Below are 22,871 nucleotides of genomic sequence, written 5' to 3'. Positions count from 1 at the left end.
TTTTTTTTTTTTTTTTTTTAATGTGGAATAACTTAAAAGGTTTAGCCACTGTATTGCATTTGCTTGGAAAAACATCCAAGTTTGGTTTATATCAGCTAAGGCTCTTTCTGCATCATGACTTAGATTTTACCTGTCTAATTTCTTCAAGTGCAAAATTTTGTTGACTTGCAAGTTATGTATTTGTCCATTCACTTGATCTCTCCTTGCTTTATCTGTTGAAAAGTGTGTATAATTATTTTATTCTCTTGGTTTTTTATTTCCTGATAAATGTCTGTGCAATCATAGAATATGGTTGGGAGGGACCCACAAGGATCATCGAGTCTAACTCCTGACGTTCAGCTTATTTTGGGTAAATGATGTAGAAAGTTGACAAATAAATCTCCCTCTCATAAGTAATTTATACTATTAAGTAATTAGTCATTCAGACTTCCAAACTTTTGGGGCATTCTTTCCTCATTATTTGGAAATATTGCATGGAGTAGGCAGGCTGGGCAAAATGCTCAGAAAACTTGCAAAAAATGACATATAAGTTAATTAAAAACCCTACCAGTATAGGTGAGTATTGTGTGGGTGTGGTGTAACACAGAGGCACTGTTAAGACACTTGTTAAAATGAATTACTCTAGAAGTCTCAAAGGAAGCAGTAAGTAGAAAGAGACCATTCTACTTTTGCCAACACAAACTACTCTACTCTCATTATACAAAGATAATATCCAAAGCAGTTTGCTCTTCTTACTTTGAGGGAAAGGTAGTCGAAGGAAAGGAAATGTTTTCTGTGTTAGTATGTACCAGCTTTAAATACTAGAAAGGGGGTTTACAAATATAAATAAAATTGACAAAGACTACAAACATCAGAATGCCAGAACTGGGATTTTTTCAGTTGAAAACACTTAAATATTGGCTGGTTTCAAGGCTCCATCGTAAGCCAGGGTCTTTTGGTAATAAATACATCTTATCTTCCTGTTTACTTTTAGGAGAAGAGAACTTTCCTAGTGGTCTGGGGTTTTTTTTGAGTTTTCTTTTTAAGTTGTGATGCAAGTAAACATAGAACAAATTGGAAAGTTGTTTTCTTATACTCCATCCAATCCAAATGTTAGTAAAACCAGAAGGAGCACAATGCAGTAGCTTCCTCTGTTCTCCAGACTGGTATAAGAACTGTCACCTGGAGCCTCTTACTACATTGCATGTGAACTTGTTCTGAATGCTGTGTAGCACAGGCTGCTTTTGTCCTCATTTTGCTCTTGGACTTGAACGTGGAGGGCTCTGGTCTGGCTATGTGTGGCTGTGACTTTGTGGTTTTCACTGCCCACTTCAGCTGAATTTTACTAGCAAACATTATAGTCTTGTCTGTGCTTGGAGTTGTAGATGTAGCTGCTGATAAAAAGCAGCACAGGATAAATTTCTATATAAAAATATAGATACTTTTAAAGATAAGTTAGCCTTTTATAAAGGCGTGATTTTTTTGTATTTAGGAAATAAATGTGTTAGCAGCACTTCGCTTTCAAGCTGATTTTGAGCTCATTTACTAAATTGCACACTCCTTTAGTCTACTTATGGTTTGTTTTACAGTGACAGTTTAGATGTGTGGCGAAGTAGTATTTGTCAAGGTGACAGTTCTTGCTCAAGTGGACTGATATTTTTCAGGGGAAATATTGTAAAATAATAGTTTCAGACATGCAGTAATGCACTTAATTCCAAGGCCAAGGTTGTAGCCTGCCAGATTTGTAACATCTCTACTGTCCAGGTGGGGTCTTCTATGTTGTTGAAATACTGTACTCCCTTTTACCATCCCTTCATGCATCTCAGCTGCAGTTTAACAAGATTCTTCATTGAGAGCACTTCTAATCTTGTGTGCTTTTTTCTTTTATAGAACTATTTCTCTGACTTTCACTATCGATTACTTGAAACACTTGTTGATCAAAAATATTTTAAAAAAGCAGTTGTTTAAAATTGCAAACTAGTAATGTGTAAAAGGTAATATATATTAAGTAAAGATATAAAATATAAAAAGCACGACTCACTTCCAAGTCTTTCACTGTCTTGTGTTTTATCAAGGACATTTGAAAAGAGTAAACTAATTTATTAATACAAGTCCCATTTTCCTAATATAATCAGTTCTTCAGGGACTTCTGATCTGCTGCTGCTTAACCAATTTACACCTGATACCAGAGCTGGGACCTTTTTTTAAAGGGGCAAAGTGGCTTTCCTCTTTCACTGTAATTTTCTCATTATTTCTCTTTGCAGGGATTTGAAAAGCAAATACTTCCTAGGCTTTTCAGTCTCATATGGTATACAAGAAGGGTGATAGAAGAAAGGCAACAAATATAAAAAATAAAGGCTTGTTCAGGCTTTTCAGTCACATGAGGCTCTGTGTATGAAGACTAGGGATTCATCCATGTTTGAGAAATTTTCCACTTCTTTTTTAAAGCAGCTGTTATCAGAAGACATCAGACAGTATAAACATAGTATCTAACTTATAACTGTCTGTGTAGAATTTATCCAGTTAAAACAGGAAGGGATATTAAGCCCTTTTTGATGAAGTCTTTGATGGACAGACCATCTGTAAGGAGCTGGTATTGAAAAGCAGAATCCCTTTCTGTTCTGTTTAAAACTTCGTGTTTTTGCCATATGACTTGTTTCATACCCTTTTGGATATATTACCACACGTGTGTCCTCCTCAGACTATCCCCACTCTGAGCTTTCCTATAGTGCCTTCTATAACCTGCTTACTTAATTACAGTTCTTTTAAAGTAATTTAGCCAGCAACAAATATATGTTGCATGATGTGTGTTGCAATCATCTCACTTTCTGTCCTTGGCCCTCCTTTCTGGGTGTCTTTTCCTCGTGGTTTCAGGAAAGAAATGCAAAGCACTTCTGCCTCAGGAGAGTTCATAAGGGGATGGCAGGAGACTGTCATGGGAAATGGGAGATTGGCTCTAAACCCATTTGCATGGAAGAGGATGTGGAGTACAGATCTCCTGCTGCCTGAGCAAGAATGACACCTTGCAAGGCAGTATCAGCTTACGTTTAAGAGTAAATGCATTTAACGCTGTGTAAAGCCTAATCCCATCACTGAATGTTAAACTTGCTTGGAGCAAGACCCCCTGGACAGGTTCTGCACAGGACTTGAGGTGTGTTTAGTTAAAAAAACTTTACTGGGCTTGATGTGCAGGCTGTGGTACACACCAGAGTGGAATTTTAGAACTTACACATGCAAGCCAACGTGTGCTGTACAGGTTACTCTGCTTGGGAAGGCTATTGCATCATGCAGGCTGAGATACAATCAAAGGATATGTTGCATTTTGAGTTAGAGCTTGCAGAGAAGGGTTGTGGCTCAGATGGTGGACAGTAATTCTGAGCCATCACGAAGAGAGCAATTTGGCGAACAAAAAAAAAGCCCTCGAAAACAATATCCTTATATATACACTTGTTTTTCTAACTTTATGCATCTTGAAGGTAAACAAGAAAGAGACCATTTTGATTTTAGCCTAATCCTGACTTTCCTTCCAGACTGTTTTGGGTTTGTTACTCCTACTTGCATTATTCCTCCCTTCTCACAGAAAAGCATTTTTGGGTTTTTTTGTTTGTTTTTCAAGTTGCATTGCATCTTTCCAGTGGGACCAGCATTGAAAGTGTGTCTTATTCGTGTTTGAATGTGCATCTAAGAGTGTCCTGTGTATGAAATGGCTTTTAGTTAGGTCATTAGGAGTAGCTGAGGGGAAGGCTGTAACCTGGATTTGCTCTGTAACCTGGAGTTGAAGGTCAGGTGACATTTGTCCTCAGATGCTCTTCTCTGCTCCTGCTTGGCTAATTGGTGTCTTTGTGTTAAGCTGTCAGTAAAATGACACACAACTCGTGTTGGACCCCCTAGTTCTATTGTACTTGGAGCAGCTGAACAAAGTAATTACCCACAAAGCAGTTGTCCCCCTGTTCCTCTCTCCTTTGTTACCATTACAGTTGTGCTAGAGCCAGGGCGTATGACTTGGGAGAGTGTATGACCTCTGTTGTGGGCAGGACAGAAATGGAGCAAAGGCACGTGGTCAGTTTGTGGTTTGCAGAAGGAGGTTCTGTTAATGACATTGTCATTAGAAGTTCTTACCCTCAGTGCTATTTCCTTTTGGCTTTAAAATTGTCTGTGACTAATACGTAAGTAACCTTCAAGTGACATTGCTTTCATGTCGTGGCCTCGGAAACATCTATTCTAGGTGAGAGAGCACATGTAAGAAATCCCATTAGTGCAGTTGAGAACATTGTTGGAAAGCCCTTTGGCTGTCCTTCCAGAGAGCTCCCAGACAGATCAGCACAGACTTGAGATGCAGTTTCAGGATGTGAATTTGAGGTTGATGTGACACTAGAGATGTTTCTCCACTGACAGCTGAGATATGGGTTAGTGGAGTTAACTCAGAACCTTCACTGGTTGCTACCCACAACCTGTTTGTGCTATGAATGTCCCTTACAAAAAATCATGTTTTGTTTGTCACATCATTACATCTGTGTAGGCCAGAGGGTTGTGTGTGAGACCCCGTTTCCTTTTGGAGAAGGTGTTGCAGGGAAGTCACTGGGCAATATTAGCACCATGTATGTATAAATTGATAGATACCACGGAAGGGGTGTGTATGTGTATGGTGCTCTATATACTGGCACATATGTATGGAGACTTTGTGGAATGTTCTTGGATACTCTGTAGCCAGTCTTCTGAAGTAAATCTGAAGGTCACGATTATCCAACAATTTTTTTGCCATATTTGTTTTTAAGAATTTTTTTCTTCTTCTTTTTTTTTTTTTTAAGTGACCTGATAGGCCACAGAAACACGCTCCAGGTAGTGGAGAAATAAAGGAAACCATCTGAACAACCAAGGTTAAATTCAGGTTTTCACCTCTGGGATTTTGTAAATCAGTTCTGTGTTACAGATTTTAATAGAAATCTGCTTATACCTTTATACTCACTTGTGCAATGCCTTACACTCTTACTGCTGAGTGCCCCAAATTCAGTGTGGGAAAGCTGAATCTGAGGTTCCTTAAATGAAATGTGCCTGCCTGTCTCTGTGGAAGTCCCTCCTGCCACTCTTCAGTGCTATGCTGCAAGCAAGACAAGCCAGGATTTACTGGAAAACTGTGATCTAATATTGGCACTGCCTTATGATATCTTAAATATCAGGATATTTTTCTGTACTGGCAGTGATTGCAGCTCTGAAGAAGACGGGGTGTGCCTCGTTCCCCTGTGAATCATACTTTAGTCAGACACACGTACCATGTATGAACTGTCTGTGGAAACTGTGTACTTTGTGGAATCTGGATTGCCTATGGTATTTTTTTTCATGTGATTTAGATATGTACTTCCAGTGATAGAATTGATCTGATTAGTCTGAATAACGCCTCATCTTTGCAAGTTAATTTGTAAAGAACCCCATTGTTACTAGATTGTGTATTTGGAGAACTGAAAGTTTTTATCAGCTGTTAATCAGTTTTAAGTTACCTTTTTGTCTCACCTATCACATGTTTAGACTCCATTTTGACTCAAGAGTATCTCTATATATGTTTAGTTATGAAAATCAGGTTTAGTCTTTATTGTGCCACTGTCCAGAGCCCTGAGTTCTCAGTCTCCATGGGATCACTGCAGCAGACTGGATGTGCCCTCAGGCCTGAGGAGCCTGAGGGAGCAGTGGGTCCTTCCCTGACCCCTGGGCAAGCAGTGGTGGCGTTCAGGATGCGGAAGGGAGTTGTGGCAAGGAAGTCTTGGCACACTGGAGATGTGAAACATTGTGTTGGAGACTACAGTGGAGACTTGCTGATAAAATGCTTTGATATTCAGAGACCAGAAGTCATGCAGATTTTCCCCTCTTTTTTCTTTTTTTTGGAAGTCTAAAAATGCACTATTTTTTTTTTTCATGAGTCAGTAGTAAGTACACTTCTTGCTGACTAGGGCATAGCATTTTTATATATGCTGATTTTATGTCTGAATAGAGTATTTTTATGTAAAATGCATCTTTCGTGTGACTGTTTTTCTTTCAGTCTGCTGGCTGTGTGTGTGCTGAGCAGATTCCCACCCACAAGTAAATAAGCTACCTGTTACCTGCAGCAGTTCAGCTTTTGCTTTCTTTGAAATAGTGAGTTTAATGATCAACAGTTTTAACTTCTTTTGCTTGTTAAGGCACTTCTAATCTAGTTGTAGGTTTATGTAGTCGTCAGGTTCCAAAGTTCTTGTGTAGATTTAGCTTTAAAATCTACATGCCACAGTTTTGGTTTGCAGGGGAAGGTAGAGGGAGTGAGTCAGTATTTGCTGTTTTTCTTAATTGTGGCACTAAAAGCCTCTTAAAACACTCTAGATACAGTGATCAGTTTTACTCTGCATAATAGATTTGATGCATCAGTTGGTGGAATTCTTGACATTTCTTTGGGGAACTAGATATTTAAGAAGAAAATTAAAACCAAACTTGTGTGCAAAATCTGAGTTGCTTGTCCTGAGTTGAGGCACATACAGTGCCTAATGTTGATGACTTCATGAGGTTTGAAGTTCTTTCTAGTATTTAGGTTTTTTTTTTCTTTCCTGTTATTTATTTTCTTTTGTCTGTGAACTTTTTGTTTGTTTTTTTTTGGTTTTGTTTTTTTTTTTTTTTCAATAAATGTTCCTGTTGATAATAAGTCAGGTTTTTTGCATGGTTACTCCCAGCTGTTATCTTGTGTTCCACACAAGATCAGGTTTACAGTTTCAAAAATACATCTCTCGTGAAGCATTTTTGGTGTCAGATGGGGTCCTGTGTTAATCATTTTGCTATTTGGAAAGAAATACACCTTCCTTATGAGGATATGTGTCTTTTTGCCCGACACTGATGAGTGCCATTAGTGTCAGTGATAGAAATTTGTGTGGGTGTTGTGTGTGGGCATGTGCACAAGTTGCTCACGGCTTCGTGAGTGGCATCACAGCAGAACCTTCTACAGCAGCACCCCTCTTCCAGCCTGGGAAACCCAACCTCTTGCTGTAATTTGTTGCCAGGCATTTTGCTGTGTTATTGCCAGGAATTTATGGCTTGTTAAAGTTAGTCCTGCCCTACACCTCCTAACATGTTCCAGTTTTATGTCAGAGTGCTGGAAACTGTAGAGGTGCTACTACAGTGCTCTGTGCTTTTGCTGATGGTGCTAATTTAGTTAGTGCAGCTGTCTGACTGTACACAGAAAACGAGAACTTGTCATGTCTGTGTTGGTTAAAAACATGTGGGTAGACTAACTCTGAAGTTAGAGCAGTGCAATTTGGTCTGCATGTTTTAGAGTTTGCTTATGCTATCGGTAACTCTTTGGAAAAATTTTAGCAGCTGGATTGTTTAGTACCCTGAGTTTTGTAGTTACTTTTAATGAATACTTTGTTAATTTCTTCAATTTTCTTATATTATGACAATGAAGATGATGTATATATCCATAGCTCTTTCTGGAAATTAGGTGGGCTAAGGCATGTAGTTATTTTCCTCTTGCTTTCTTAACTTATTAGACACATTTTAACACTTTCTCGTTTGTTAAGTGGAATGTCTTTTGCTACTACTTGTCATTTTCAGCTGTCAGTACTTGCCACCTACAGTAGCACATCTTGGGAAATGCATATGATGTGATGATGGCCAGCCCTGCCACATGCCCAACTGGCAGTCCATGGACAGAGGAGCTTTTTTCCCCCATAGTTAGCAGTTACAAAACACTTCTACCACTAATATTTATAGTATGAAAATATTTCTATAGAAATGCTAACTGCTGAGCAGTGAGGAACTGCTCTGACAAAGTTATACTCCTAAGCAGTGATAAATTGAATTACATACTTTGTATTCTTTAGTAAAATTTTACTACAGTAGAAGTTGGCAGTGATGCTTGATCTGTGGTAGGGAACATTGTTTTACACTTAAAAAAAGAGTTATTATTTTGCCTGGGTTTTTTGTTTGTTTGTTTGTTTTTAAAGGAAAATCAGTGGGTCTTTCTAATAAGGGAAGAGGGGTCTCTTCACTAAAAAGGGAAGTATCCTTGGTGTTTGTGTTACTAAATATTATAACCTAATCCTTTTTTTGCCTCAACAGGTATACAAAGCTTGGATATGCGGGTAATACTGAACCCCAGTTCATTATTCCTTCATGTAAGTATTTGTTACTTGTGTATGAATGCTGAAGTTACTCTTGGAGTTTCTATAACATGCTATGTAAAAAAAACCCAAAACATAAAAACAAGCAACTTGAGAAGGCATCTGAGAGATGACACAGAGTAATAGTGTGGCTCTGTTCTGTTTTGTTATGGATACTCAGTTAGAAAGATACATTCACTGAAAAAGAATACTAATACTTGAAGTTAACTTGTTGGAAGTTGAAGTCATTTTAAAATCCGGTAGCATGGCTATATTTACTTTTTAGAAGGTTCTTCCCCTGTTAGTGATTTATCTGGTAAAACTTCAGCTGATTGTAAATATAGAAAAAATTCAAAATTGTATGGTTTAATATTTTTAGGGTTTAAAATGTTATACTTCCAGGTGTTTGTCATTATTACAGTGATGTTAATTTACTATGTTTTGCAAATAGAACAAGAGAACATTTCCATTTTTTCCCCATGTGGAACAGCTTATTTATTCACTCCCTGTTTTCTAAACTGTTTCTCCCACTTGAAGTGATACAGTTCTACTCTAGGGAGTGGAGCTCACTCAGCTTCCTTTAGAAATGCTTCACCTTTTGACTGCCTACACCACTCAGCAGTTTGTCATTGTTCATCGTGCCAAAGTAATCACGTATTACATCCTGGTAAAAAAGGAATAATTAGCACACCCAGTTTCCTTGTAAATACAACAGGAAGAGACCTGAGACTAATACTACTTCAGCACAGCCACTGTAAAATAGAACTTGGTAGTTCTGGCTCTGTGTTAATTTTTCTAGGAAACATACTTCAAAAAGCAATTTTCATGGAAAGCTAAGGCTAATTCATGTACTTGTATCAGAACAGGAGAATGGATTAACAGAATCTTTTAAATGTCTTCTGCTTTGGCTTTTAATATGTAGGTCTTTGGTTTTCTACATTAACTTCATTTGGTTTATCTCAGTGAAATATAAAACATGCTACAGTTTTGCTGTTCACACAAAAATTTTAACATTAGATTACAAAGTTTACTGAAACCCTCTTATATTGCTCTTTAAACTTCTTAGCAGTCATTAAGTTGTAAATGGCAAAATGATTATTTAATTTGAGATAAATAGAGTTTTCATACTTTTTCAGCATCTTTAGATTTGGCTTATTTAATTTTAAAATCACTTTCTTGTTCCAAAAATGGAGAAGAAATATCATAACACTTTAAACAAATTTGGGAATGAAATGACCTGTCAGATCGTTAAGCAGAGAAATTTATACAACAGTAATGCTGTTAAAGTAGAAGAGAAAGGGGAGAAGTGAGTTTTTTGGGGGTTTTTTGACAGCTTTTTGATCTAGTGTGGTGTATTTAAAAAAGGATGCTCAGTTTAGATGCTCCTAGAGCTGAAATGGTCCTTGACTGTAATTCTGTTAGTAAAAAAGGCTTTTTTCTCATGTGTACTGCAACCCAAGTTAGATAATTACACTGACTGCGTGAGTTTGCGTTAATCCTCTGCCTCGAACGAAATAGAAGAGCCTGGTGTAATCCACATTAGAGAAATGAAAATAGAGTACAGCAGTTCCTAGTTTCAAAGTGAAATGTTCCAAATATTGTGGATCTCTTCAAAGCACATTGGTGTCTTTAATTTCCTTAATATTATCCCCAGTGGAAAAATGGTTTGGTTTCTCCTTTGGCTTCCAGCAGTGGCGGTTGCTTTTTATCACTTTGATTCTCTAAAATTAATGTTTGCTGTTAAACAGGTTGGAGCAGCATTCCTTCTGCCTTGTTTCCTTGCAGCTTATCTTATTTACTCCTGCTCTTAAAAAATTTTTATCTCCTTATGCTGTGTTCTTGATTTAAATCTGAATATGCTTCTGTAGAGATGATAAGTGCTTGCATGGAAAGTGAAGTAAATGAGGATATATTGGGCTGATTTTTTAAAAGAGACTTGGGTTCGCTGCTTTCTTCCCTGACTGATTTTTAGATCTTATATCATTAATTTTACTTGATTTTTATTCAGTTAATCAGGTTTTTCCTGCTGTATGTTAAAATAGGAGTCAGCATCTTTCCATTACCAAGTAGTTCCCTTGATTTGTCATCTGTTTTAGTTAATCTGTGATAGCTGATGGCCTTTTCTTTACCTTTAAAAGGAAAAACTGGCTTGAGTAGTGTTTCAGCACAAAAATTGATTTGACGCAAGTATGTTCTCTTTTTTTTTTCCTAAAAGCTCTTAATTCTTGTGCCAAGCAAACCAAAAGCAATGGCTCTGGGTACCCCTGGAGTGCTACCTGTTCTCAGACACTGCAGTAACCCCAGCTCTGGTGTCAGCAAGGTTTATTTTCCTGTTTGTATTTTCAGGATATGATTCTTGATTCAGGTTGTTTGCTTCTAACTTCTGCCTTTTGGACTCAGGGTGAACAGACTGGGCTCAAGGGCAGCAAAATATTGAGACCTCTCATGTTAGGCTTGTTAACAGAGTGAAACCACTTGGACTTGAGAGTGAATATAATCCTGTGGCAAGTGGTGGATTTTACTTGAAAATTCTTGAAGATAGCACACATCTGGACAGAAAAATTTCCCCAGATGTGTGAAATCTGTAATGATGCCATGAAAAGTATTTGTCAAGGTTGTTTTTTCACTTGCAGCAAACCCTGGCCTTGCGACATCTTCCCCTGATTTTTAGCTTCTGCTTCCTATCTGTCCCCCCATGTTGTTTGGCTTCCTCAGCCTTCTGCTTCCTCTCTGCTCTCCTGTAAGCAGCTACAGAAGTTGCAGTATGATTCAGTTTTCTTCCTGAAGAGCCCAAAATAATGACTTCTGTTTCATCCTGTTCAATCTTTCACAACGTTCCACTTCTTAGTTTCTCTGGCTGTACAGCTCAGCTTGTGTTGCTCTCTCTGGGAGGAGAAGGGAGGAGGATGGGGAGCATCAGTGAGCTCAGGGTGCTTTGGGTCCTAGCAGGCTGTTGTAGCTGTGCTGCCCTGTCTGGTGGGCTGGAGGCTGCAGCAGCTGATTTCGTAACTTTAGATTTTTATTGAGAGCAAACATAACTTCTTACCAAAGGTGAGAATTAGAAAAATGCTTCTACCATTGAAAGGGCTTTTGGAGCACAGCCTTTGACTAGTTGAGGCTGATATTAATGCTTCTCATATATATATATATATATATGTATATATATATGTATATATATATATGTATATATGTATATGTATGTATTATATGAATTTCCTGATTTGTGTAAAGGATTGTGTTTAAAGGCAATTAGTAAGACTTAAAAAAATACAGCAGATATTGCTGATTCAGCAAACCTGGTAGCTGGGGGTGGGGTGATGCAAAAGATGAAGGAGAGGAACATCTGTGTTCCTGTGATATCTAATCACTGATCCCTCGTTCCAGGATACCGTATTTAGCCTTAGCCAGTATTTGTCTGATAAAAACTTATATTTGTTATCCTAGAAGGAATGAATTGTCAAGAAAGAAGCTCTTAACTTTTGCCGGTTATTCCTTAAAGTGACAGAGATTTATAGTCTTTCTTAAGTGAAATTTTCCATCTCATTCTTAAAAATAAGATAAGAGTAGGATTTAAAGGGAGTCATTTTACATAGACTTAATGAAAATTTGTTTTAAAGCATCTAAAGATGCATTATGTGGTCATACAAATTTCTGTCCTTTTAAAAATGCTGCTTTTATTTCTGTCTAATTTTATTTTTCTGTCTGCCTTACATTTTCTCCTGCTTCTTCCTTCCTGCATTCTTTGTATGTTTTTTTGGTTTAGTTCCTATTCAGTCCCTTTCTTGTGCCATATCTCACTTTTGTAGTACATCCAGAAATCAAATTGGTGCAAGTGAAATAAAACATCCATTTATATAAGGCAATAGGTTTTCTTTCTTTTTATGCAGCTTCTGTAACAGCATTCTTTTTTAAAGAATAACAATGACAATAGTAATAATAATTGTGTGCTAATTTTCTGCACGCTCCCACAACTTGTTGAATAAAATGAGATCTGTAGGGATACCATATTTTAGAGATTCTTTTTATATTTTATATTATTCCCTGATTGCATGTTGGTGTCTAACAATTTGCATTTAGGTCTGAATTATGTTAACTTTATAAATTACGTTCATCTGTGTTTGGAATTCAAGTTATTTGTGTTTTATTTAGCTTTTCTGTGCTTATGTTTGAAACAAAGGATAAATGCAATTAGTGTGTCTATGTTTCAATGCTGGTTTTCTTTCTTTAGTTCAAGATTTATGATCTGCAATACTGTCTGTGTTCTCTGTTAAAGGTATTGCTATCAAAGAGTCGGCAAAAGTGGTCGATCAAGCACAAAGGAGGGTTTTGAAAGGTGTTGATGATTTAGACTTCTTTATTGGGGACGAAGCAATAGAAAAACCAACTTATGCAACCAAGGTATTAAGAGAAATGTTTAAAACCACTTTCTAACACATTTAGAAATCATTACCTGTAACAGTAAACATCATCTTAAGAATACATTTTGGGTAACTTAAATACTTTTTTATCAACTCTGTTTAAATGGTAATTAAATGGTATTAGTTTTGGTGACCTTCAGAAACCTGTGGGAATTTGCAAGACAGTATGTGAATATGTATTTCTTTTGAAGTGAAGGGATGCTGGGAGGATGTTAAGCAGAAATACTTCATTCTTTCATATTCCTTAGCAACTTGTGTCAGCAGCATCAGAGTTGCGATGCTGGGCTGGGCGGAACCTTTGGTTTATCCTGTGCCACCATTCTGTTGTACTGAGAAAAATGCAATGTGTTGTCTCTGCTGTTCATGGTTGGAATCAGAATTTTTCATAGGTGTCACACTGAAATAGGGAGAACCTAAAGCAAGGTTTCTTGCATGTGTAGATCATACTGCAGTTGAAAACTGTTGATAAATGATTTCAGTTATGATTCGATATTTTTCTGCAACAGTGGCCTATCCGCCATGGTATAGTTGAAGACTGGGACTTGATGGAGAGGTTTATGGAGCAAGTAATCTTTAAATATCTAAGGGCAGAACCCGAGGATCATTATTTTCTTTTGGTAAGTAACATTATGTCCTACATAAGAAATGGTATATGACTAATAAGAATGCGCTGACTTTTGTAAATTCTTAAATATAAACATGCATAGTGTGAAAAATGAAGTAAATCAATTACCTGGAACTTTCTTGACCTGGCTTATGCCATCCAGGTTCTTTAATTTTTCTAAAAATGTCAGAGTGTCTGAACTGCAAACATTTTTCTGTTCTCTTTGTTTCCCTCCAAATTGTGTCTGATTCACCAGTTTTTTTCTTTTACTTCTGCACTGAATTCAATGATCTCAAGTCTACATTTTTGAGGCAAAATAAAATATTTTGTCTGTTTAGACTTTACACAACTGCAATTACTTTGTTTTCACAGTGCTGCCATCTGGACGATGTATCTAGAGTGAATTTTGGGATTTTTTTTCTGTGAAATTGGAATGATTGTCATATTTGGGCACATTTGATCTAAATTAAGGTCAATGTTCAAATCTTCATGGCATATTTGTATGTTGTTGTCAGCTTCTCTCACTTGAGTACTTTTCTACAGCTAAGCATATCAACTTGCTTTATAGTGATTGCCTTCTGAAGGAAAACAGCTCTTTTCACTGAGAAAGTTTAAAAATTGTCGTTTTTAAGATGTGCTAAACTGCATCTTTTGACATAGTTTGATTGATAGTCCTTGATTCTTTCAAACGAAATCAAAAGTTGTAATGAGCTAAGCAACTCACAAAGGGGGCCTGCTATATAAATTCTTAAGCAATAATTACAGTAATGTTTTTATTGCACTTCTGTGTTTCTTTATTTTAATGCAATTTGCATAAATTCTTAAGCACCCTCTGCTCGTTACTATTTTTACATTCTATTGTTGTTGAATGACTCATCTTTCAAAACTTATGATTTGGTGGTTGTTTTTTTTCAAAGTCAAGTGTTTGGTTTGAATGTAAGTAAAAACTTGGGGTTTTTTTTGTCTCACAGACTGAGCCTCCATTAAATACTCCAGAAAATAGAGAATATACTGCTGAAATCATGTTTGAGTCTTTCAACGTTCCAGGGCTATATATTGCTGTTCAGGTAAGGGCAGGACTGTTGAAAGTTAGGGCTACAGTATTTCTCCTTGGGCTAAAATTAATTTCCTGTTTGGAATAATTTTATGTTTTTCTGGTTAGCAGTTCCACCACTGCATGTTTGATATGCGTTGATTCTCTGGTCTGTTAGCTGGGTACTGTTCTTCTGTTACTTCTATAAGGCTTCTAAGCAGTGGAGTATAATATCTGTTGCATCATAAATAAATAAAAAAACACACTACATCATAATAATTGTATTAATCCAAGAGTTTAATCCCTCTCTGTATAAAGTAACAAAAGAAGATGTTTGAGCATGGCTAAAAAAGCATCAGGCAGGATTCAAAAACTGCATTTCTGCAGCCTCTTTTTTCTAAGCTATTGTGTAAACATATATAATATTATTAAATCAGTTTCCATGCTGTAAATTACCATGGGGGTGTCAGTCTGGGTGTCCTTGGGAGAACTGATGTAAAGTGGGATCGATCTGCAGTACAGTGGTTTTACTAAGATTTGGCTTTGGTGTGTGTTTTTCCCAGGCTGTCCTTGCCTTAGCTGCATCTTGGACGTCAAGACAAGTAGGAGAACGAACGCTGACTGGCACGGTTATAGACAGTGGGGATGGTGTCACTCACGTTATTCCTGTGGTAAGTGTGCTTCAAAACTACAGAAACGATTAACTGGAGAACAGTTTGTCCTGTAAGTTCTCGGAAGTATACACCTACACAGACTAAAGTATAGCTAGGAATCTTCAAAAATAATAATTTCCAGTGTTGTGGGTGTGAGTTTTGGTTTATTTTGTAGTGCAGAAACTCTTGAAGAACACCCTCAATTTGTCAAGGCATATTGTCTTTCAGTGGCTTACCTTAAAAAAGGTGATTTGCCAAGGCCGTGCCAAGTGATGGATGAAATTATATTGCTTTAGCACATCTCCAATTTGCTTTGCTGGTGAGAGTGCATATGCTCTTTACAACAGTCAGTTCCAAAAATTTGGAAACTTTTTTTCATTTGACTCAGTCAATTTTTTTATGAAATAGAAATAATGGGAAGTATTTGAGGGTAGATGTAGTATTGTTTACAGTTTTTCTCCGTCTGCTGCCCACTGTTTTGTCATATGCTGTGATGCATCAGCAAAAAAAAAAGTTCCTGCCTGACTGAAAAAAAGCAACCCTCAAGGTTAATTAATGTTAAATTCTGTTCCAATATGTCAAGTTGCTAAAAGCAAAAACTTATACAACTGTGTAATGTTTTATTAAATATTGAACACTTACAGCTGCAGTTTCTTCACTGTCAAATTACTGCTTTTACTGCAGGTATGGATTTCCTTTTACAAAGCTACATATTCGAAATTTTATAATTGGAATATTTAATAGTGAGCTTTGTTTCAAGTGGCTGGTTATAGATTTCTGCCCATCTTTCCTTGGGAAGTAAATTCATGTCTACATACCAAATGCATTTGTATTTTCAGAATGAGGTTAGGTTGTAGTTTTTAAGACAAAAATCTATACAAAGCTTTATCGTGCCATAGTAACATCAATTTTTAAAAATTCTTTGTTATAACAAATAGTAGCATTGGTGGTGATCAAACATATGCTGTCGTAGCAATTTCTTATTAATTTTGGTGGAATATAGTGACTAAATCTTTGTTCAGACTGTTCATCCAAGATGGCATATTTTTAGTAAGACTTAGGAGACAACTGACACTTCAGACCTTCTATGGGTAAACTTTTAAAATGATACTTCAAATTTCTGCCTAAAAGAGTTGAACTTTTCTTGATTTTTGAGTTTGTTTGGTTTTTTCGATTAAAATAAGAGTAGGTATTCCATCTCCCTTGGAAGCATTAAGCTCCTTTGCAGAATGCCATTTGCTTGATTTCTGGAATTTTTAAACATGTTGAACAAGTTGTCAACAGTGGTCTATCACTTTTATTGTAAATAGATAAAGAGGAATTAGCAAATACTTCTCTGTACTGAAGCTAACAATAGTGGTACATGTTTTTATGACTTTATTATTTTCTAGGTTAGTAAGAATTTTTTGTGTGAATGTAAGGGGTGTGTATATAGGAAAACTTAAGCATTTAATATCAGTATGATGCCTGGATTCATCTGTTTGGATATAGCAGGTCTGGTAAGATTGAAGGTCAGTCTTTAAAACTTGGTTTCTGTGTTTAGAACAGATAATTTTAATGCCTTGATACTGGTCCTCAGGACAAGTGTGACTTGCAAGGGTAGGCTGATGGATTAGTATGGGCCAGTCTGATGTTCTAAGCAGTCTCAATTGCTGTGCTGAAATGATGCATTTTCTCCCTGCTTTCAGAAAATTAATTTTGGTTCATGTGGATTGTAACGCCTTACATCAGTGGCTGTGACTGCAGGGCCACATCATTTATTCTAAAATAATATTTCATGAAAAAGGTTCCTTGACCTTTTTGGTAAGAGTAACCTCATTTTGAAGAGGAAATAAAGGCCAAGGAATAGTGAGTATAGCCATTTGTCTGCCTTATGTACTGTAGTGACCTTTCTGTTCCTCCTAACCTTGTAAGAATTGTGAACCAATGCAATGCAAAGTAAAATAAGGCTATATTGTGAAGAATTGGTCTTGAGGTAATTAAATGAGCCAGTCCTAAAGGGCTTCAGCCTCACAATCACAGGTAGTGAATGGGAGTTTAGACTCCATGTCTTTCTCTTTCCCTCCTTAGCTTTATTGACAGGAGTTCTTATCAGTGTGTTTCTCCCATTAATTTTATTCACAGGCTGAAGGGTACGTGATTGGCAGCTGTATCAAACACATTCCAATTGCAGGGCGAGATATAACATACTTCATTCAGCAGCTGCTGAGGGAGCGAGAAGTAGGAATTCCTCCTGAACAATCCTTGGAAACAGCTAAAGCAGTGAAGGTAATATAAACATTGCAGACATTAAGGTTATTTTAGATCAGAGCCTGATATCTGTTTTGAAAATGCAATAATACCTCAATTATTATCTTTCTATTTTTAAATGATATAAAAATGTCTAAATGTAATAACATGAAATAGCTTAAACTTAAGGTATGCAGTTGGGTTATACTCAAGTTTGGCCTAGAATTTCACTCTTGGCTTGTAGTCTTCCCTTTCTCCTCCCCTCCATTATCATTATTACTGTTGTTATTATTCTTGTTACTGTTGTTATTGTGATATTCCATAGCAATTGCTCTTGGTGGGATGTGTAATGCAAAGAGCTGTAATTACTGTTTTTCTGAATGTTGATATGTTCTTTTCTGTAGTACAAAGCTCTTCTGAAAGACATTCAGCTTAAAGTACACTTAAACTTTGTTTCTATAGAAGTTCTTCAAAGTACTTTAGAATTAATTTCTCACAATCGTAGAAGTTCAGAGGAAAAGCAGAAGAAAAGTAATTTAGCTCAACATGAGCTTTCAGTGCTGCACAGAAATGATCTGTACTAGCAGAGCCATTATCTACCTGTGTACAGGAAATGTCAGTCCAGCTGTTTTGAGGCCTATTCTTTGTCTGCCAATTTAATACTTATTCTTAAAAGTTTGAATTGCTACGCTTCTAAAAAATTCACAGCAGGTTCTCTGCTATACTTTGGGTACTTCTAACTGTACATATTCATTTTTCAGGAGCGCTTTAGTTACGTTTGCCCTGACTTAGTAAAAGAATTTAACAAGTATGACACAGATGGTACAAAGTGGATTAAACAGTATACTGGAATTAATGCTATCTCAAAGAAAGAGTTTACCATTGATGTTGGCTATGAGAGATTCCTGGGGCCAGAGATTTTCTTTCATCCTGAGGTAAGTCTGTTTGAATTGTGTACACTTTCTGTTTTAAGTGCATTTTGGATGATAGCATGTAAATTCTATTTGCAACCTTGTAAAGAAGTTGTTGTCCTGGCTTATATTTCTTCTTATTTGTAAATTTATTTCTATATTTGTTATAAGTCAGCATGACTTTGATTCTTGATTGCTACTCATCTTTATACAACTTCAGGTTGATACATAAAGCACTTAAAAATGGCAGCAAAAATATCTAACGTAACTATTTCCATTGTTAGATTTCACGACATCTAGTATGAAAGTGTGGTTCTTTTCTTCTCTTTTTTTCTTTTCCTTTCTTTTGCAATATGTGGTCCTCCACATTGATGTGCCTTAATTTTATTCTTGTCTGTAGTTTGCTAATCCCGACTTTACACAACCAATCTCAGAAGTAGTAGATGAAGTTATTCAAAATTGTCCCATTGATGTTAGACGTCCTCTATATAAGGTCAGTAGCTACAATGCATTTTTTTAATACTTGTTTTAGATTAATTGTGCTTTATATAGAAATATGTATTTGAAACTCTGACACACGTAAAACAATAAAATTAACCATTTTTGTAGAAAGTAATCCAATATGCAGTTCAGTAAGTTTTTCACTTACATTTTTTCAGAATGTGGTGTTTCATTAGGGAAACACAAATATGAGCAAAAGTGGTGAGATGTAAAAATGGATGGATTTTAAAGCACAGCCAATTTAATGTGACAAACTCTTTGTGAATTCGTATTCTGTCACACTTAAGTGTTAAATAATTTAAATCTTACAGTAAAAGCATACCTCCTAACTGGAGCTTTAAAAAATATATTTAGATGCTTAGAATTCAGCAACTGGATAAAATTGGAGACTCACATTTTCAGAAGTGATTAACAATTTTTGTTACTCAAAACAGAATATTGTCCTCTCTGGAGGCTCAACCATGTTCAGGGACTTCGGTCGCCGTTTACAGCGAGACTTGAAAAGGACTGTTGATGCCAGACTGAAACTTAGTGAAGAACTTAGTGGTGGCAGACTGAAGGTTAGTTGGTGCAGCCAATGCATTTAACAAGCATCTGTCGGTCGCCTGTTACCTGGAAAACATGCAGATGACATATTGCAGTGATGATGTTCTTTGAAATGTCTTTATCTTCAAATGAAGTTCTTACAGAAGCTCTTCAGAGATTTGTGTATTACATCTGTTACATACTGGCAGTTGATCACTCCCCAGCTTTCTTTGTGCTTACTGCACGAAGTAAGATGAATAGTTACAAATCATCCTCAGTCTTTCGAACTTAAACATAAAGGAGATGAAACAAGCTCATTGTTGAGCCACCAGGATAGTCAGGAGCACTTGTCCTGTGAGGAAAGGCTGAGGGAGCCTTGTTTAGAGAAAGGAAGCCTTTGGGACTCCTAATTAGCAGCACCTCGGTACATGTGGGAAGATTATTGATAAAGTGGGACCAGGCCCTTGACAGTGCTGAGCGGTGGGTGTATGAGAGGCAACAGATGAATAGAAACAAGATATTCTACCCGGATAAAAGGAAAAACTTTTCCATTGCGAGGAAATTGGGCACTGGAACAGCCTTCCCAGAGAGGTTGTGCAGTCTCCATCCTTGGAGGTTTTTGAGGTTCAGCTGGATAAAACTGTGAATACCTTCCTCTGACCTTGTAGTTGACCCTGCTTTGAGCAGGAGGACAAACTAGAGACATTCTGAGGTCCCTTCCCACCTAAGTTATCTTATGATCCTGTGACTTCATGTTTTCACTAAACTGCATCATCCTTAATTCGTGTTCTTTCCCCTTCAGACCTCTGATCTAACTTTTACATTTTTCTGTTGAATCTGTATACCAGGAGAGAAAAAAAAATTGTGCTTTTAAAGCAAAATTGAAGTGATTTCCTGACTTATTTTTTAGTAGTAATCTGGCTAGATGAACTCAAAAAATCCCTTAAACCCCCACTAAGCTTCTTAATATGCCATGTAGACAACTCTGAAATTTCAGTTACACGTGGTTCTCTAGTCCAAGTAACCTTGTTTATTCTCAGTTCTCCTTACTAGACTTGTGCCACTCAGTAAGAAAGTAGGACATGAATAAGGAAATCTGATGTCATTATTCTTCAGGGTGCCAGGCATGGCAAGCAGTTATTCACTGCCTTGAATTTTGCAAATGTGTTGCAGGCCATTTTTAGATATGGTTTCAAATTCCAGCAGGTTGTTCTGAAACAAATTCTGAAACTGTTACATTCACTGCCATTTTTGATAAACACAAGTAAGGAATGAAGGTTTATGTGGATATGGAGGGAAAGAGAATGGCTGACTGGAATGAGTGTTTTAATTTAGAAAAGCGTGACTACCACTGCACTGGTCCTAGGTAAACTTTCAATCTGTAACTGGTGCTTTTTTAGAATAATAATGTGAAACTTAAAAAGTATCATTCTAAGGTGTGTTTTTTTGAATGGGCTGGGTAGTATGAATATATGCTTACAACTGCATAAATAAATAGTCCATCAAAAATTCAGCAGAAAATAGTGTGAAAAAAATTGGTGTGAGTGCAAGTATCTCTTTATATCTGATAAAACAGGTAACTGGTGATCTGTAAGCAACAGCTGCTTCTTAATCTGGGTTGTACAAGAGAAAATTTGATGCTGTAATTGTAAATTTACATACACAGCATTTAAGAAAATACTAATTTGTGGAAAGTAAGCTTGGTAGATACACTTCTTTAAAAATAGATCTAGTTTTTACCAGCAAAAGTGACTTTTAATCTTTCTTTTCTCCCCTCTTACTTTCTGTAGCCTAAGCCCATTGATGTACAGGTCATCACACACCATATGCAGAGATATGCAGTTTGGTTTGGAGGATCAATGCTGGCTTCCACAGTAAGTTACCTGTAAAGCTGAGCATGTTTGAGCCATTCTGACTAAGCTTTTGGAGTTCTCATCTCCCCTGCATTTCATATTAAATGGAGTTAGGGGATTTCTGATAGGCCTCGGGTAGCAAATACACCCTCCTTGCCCTCTCTGAAGTTTTTGTGTTAGACTTTAAAGTTTGAAAGAGCAGATTAAAGCCAAAGTACAGCTTTATATGAGTTGTTAAATAGCGCATTTTAGGTTTGTGGCAGAACACGTTTTCATTGGTGTTTAGCCACGCATAATGTGTATTGATTTCAGGACTTCTAATACTGTCTGTATTTGTTTTTTTTTCCAATGGCTGCCTAAAAGTTTAATATTGTTCAAACAAGGTGTATATACCACAGACTAACTTTTTTTCTTTCCTTTTGCAGCCTGAATTCTACCAAGTATGCCATACCAAAAAAGATTATGAAGAGATTGGTCCTAGCATCTGTCGTCACAACCCTGTGTTTGGAGTCATGTCTTAAAGCTGACCCTGGAGGGGTCAGGGATAGGGAAGTGGGGAGGAGGAAGAGTCTTTCTGATTACTTGTTTGTCTGATGGCTGGTATTAAGATAACAAACATGACTTGACAGTAAGAAAAAGACCAAACACAATTAAGCAGGATTATTTTAATAAGTGTCTCAACATGCGGATGTAGTGGAAAGCCAAAATGATCACATTTTTTCTTTAGATTGATTATTTGAACCTGTGCGTAACAAAACAAAAAAGTGGATTTTAGTTCTTTCTGTGCCCTGATATTTTGTATATTAATGAAGTATCCAAGATTTGATGGGATTTGATGGTGTGTAGATAGTCAGCTCTCTAATGCTTCCATTGCACCCTTTCATGGGTGCAATACAGGAACTTGTTTATATTTCATACTTTTTTATACTTTGAGGAAAAAAATATGACTTAAAGAAACTGTAATATTTGAGGAAAAATTTTACCAGTGACCAACTTGAAAGTAAATTAAAAAAAGAAAAAAAAAGAGGAAAAAGTCATGACTCATGCAACTAGCTCTTGCAAATCATGACCAGTCTAAATCCTGGGTTCCATACAATGCGAGTGCTTTTGGAACTAAGAAGCTAGTATCTTGGATTAACCGATGCCTGCTAGTGCTTTCTGATTACTTGGTGCATTTTCATACTATCTCTTGCTTTAAAAAAAGAAAAAAAAAGTAAAGACAAGACTGTTGGACCAGTATTTGCAGTTCTGTAGTGTCATTTCTAATTAAACCAAATAATCAGGTTATCAAAATTGGTGTATTTAAAGCCTAACACCATTCCAATAAAGGCACAAAATTTCTTTTTATGTTGGTGTCAGACTTGTTAATCTCATGAAGTGGGAAGTTCTGAGCATGGGTTCCTACATATCCACTGTGGCTTTTGAGGAGTAAGATTGGTCTGTGAGGTAGAGATTGTCATGTGCTTTGTGTAACTGAAGTGTGAGCATTTTAGAACTGCAGTTTGTGTGTTCAGCTAGATAGCACTTACCTATAGAAACCTAATGGCTCCTCCACTGTTAGGTTTGTTCATCTACTTTGTTCTGTAACTTTTTTCCCCACCACTTTCTTTCAGGTGGTGGCATACAGGAGTCAGCACTGCGTTTTCAATCTCTGTGGTTTTTCTGCAAGAAAATACCATGTAGATAAAAATAAAGTGAAAACAATCTCCTTCTCATTCTTTCTAGGAAGAACGCTTTATATAGTGAATTTCTGTTGATATTTCGTGAAAGAAAACTCTTGAGACACTTCTGAGCACACAGATGTAGTTAAGGCTATTTACATAGAAGACCACAAGAGGGAGATCTGGTTTCTTCTGAATTGCAAAGATGCTGCAGATTTTTTCAGGGAAGCTTATCAGTTGCCAGAGTTTCTGGTCACTTCAAAGCTTGGTAAATGTGACTCCAAAACAAGGATAAATATAGGAAATTGGTTTTTACAGAAAGCACTGTAAAAATTTACATGCTGGAGTAAAAGAGAACACAATCCAAACAAGAAATTGTTAAATAATTGT

At 36.7% G+C, this 22,871-nt stretch overlaps 1 protein-coding gene across 1 annotated transcript in view; it reads left to right on the top strand.

Moving 5' to 3' along the window:
• Positions 1 to 22,167, top strand: part of ACTR3 (ARP3 actin related protein 3 homolog) — a 29,908-nt gene extending 7,741 nt beyond the window's left edge. The window contains exons 2-12 of the mRNA XM_017820939.1: positions 8,053 to 8,108; positions 12,367 to 12,491; positions 13,018 to 13,128; positions 14,087 to 14,182; positions 14,712 to 14,819; positions 16,926 to 17,069; positions 17,792 to 17,965; positions 18,342 to 18,434; positions 18,877 to 19,002; positions 20,758 to 20,841; positions 21,246 to 22,167. Of these exons, the coding sequence (XP_017676428.1) occupies positions 8,053 to 8,108; positions 12,367 to 12,491; positions 13,018 to 13,128; positions 14,087 to 14,182; positions 14,712 to 14,819; positions 16,926 to 17,069; positions 17,792 to 17,965; positions 18,342 to 18,434; positions 18,877 to 19,002; positions 20,758 to 20,841; positions 21,246 to 21,341 (1,213 nt within the window). The 3' untranslated portion in view covers positions 21,342 to 22,167. The remainder of the gene's footprint in view (positions 1 to 8,052; positions 8,109 to 12,366; positions 12,492 to 13,017; positions 13,129 to 14,086; positions 14,183 to 14,711; positions 14,820 to 16,925; positions 17,070 to 17,791; positions 17,966 to 18,341; positions 18,435 to 18,876; positions 19,003 to 20,757; positions 20,842 to 21,245) is intronic.
• The last annotated feature ends 704 nt before the right edge of the window (positions 22,168 to 22,871 follow it).

This window comes from Lepidothrix coronata, unplaced genomic scaffold (genome assembly GCF_001604755.1).
Source record: "Lepidothrix coronata isolate B3197 unplaced genomic scaffold, Lepidothrix_coronata-1.0 Scaffold86, whole genome shotgun sequence".
In the NCBI taxonomy this organism is placed as follows: Eukaryota; Metazoa; Chordata; class Aves; order Passeriformes; family Pipridae; genus Lepidothrix; species Lepidothrix coronata.
Note: the sequence above shows the minus strand (reverse complement) of the source record. Positions and strands in the feature narration are given on the sequence as shown.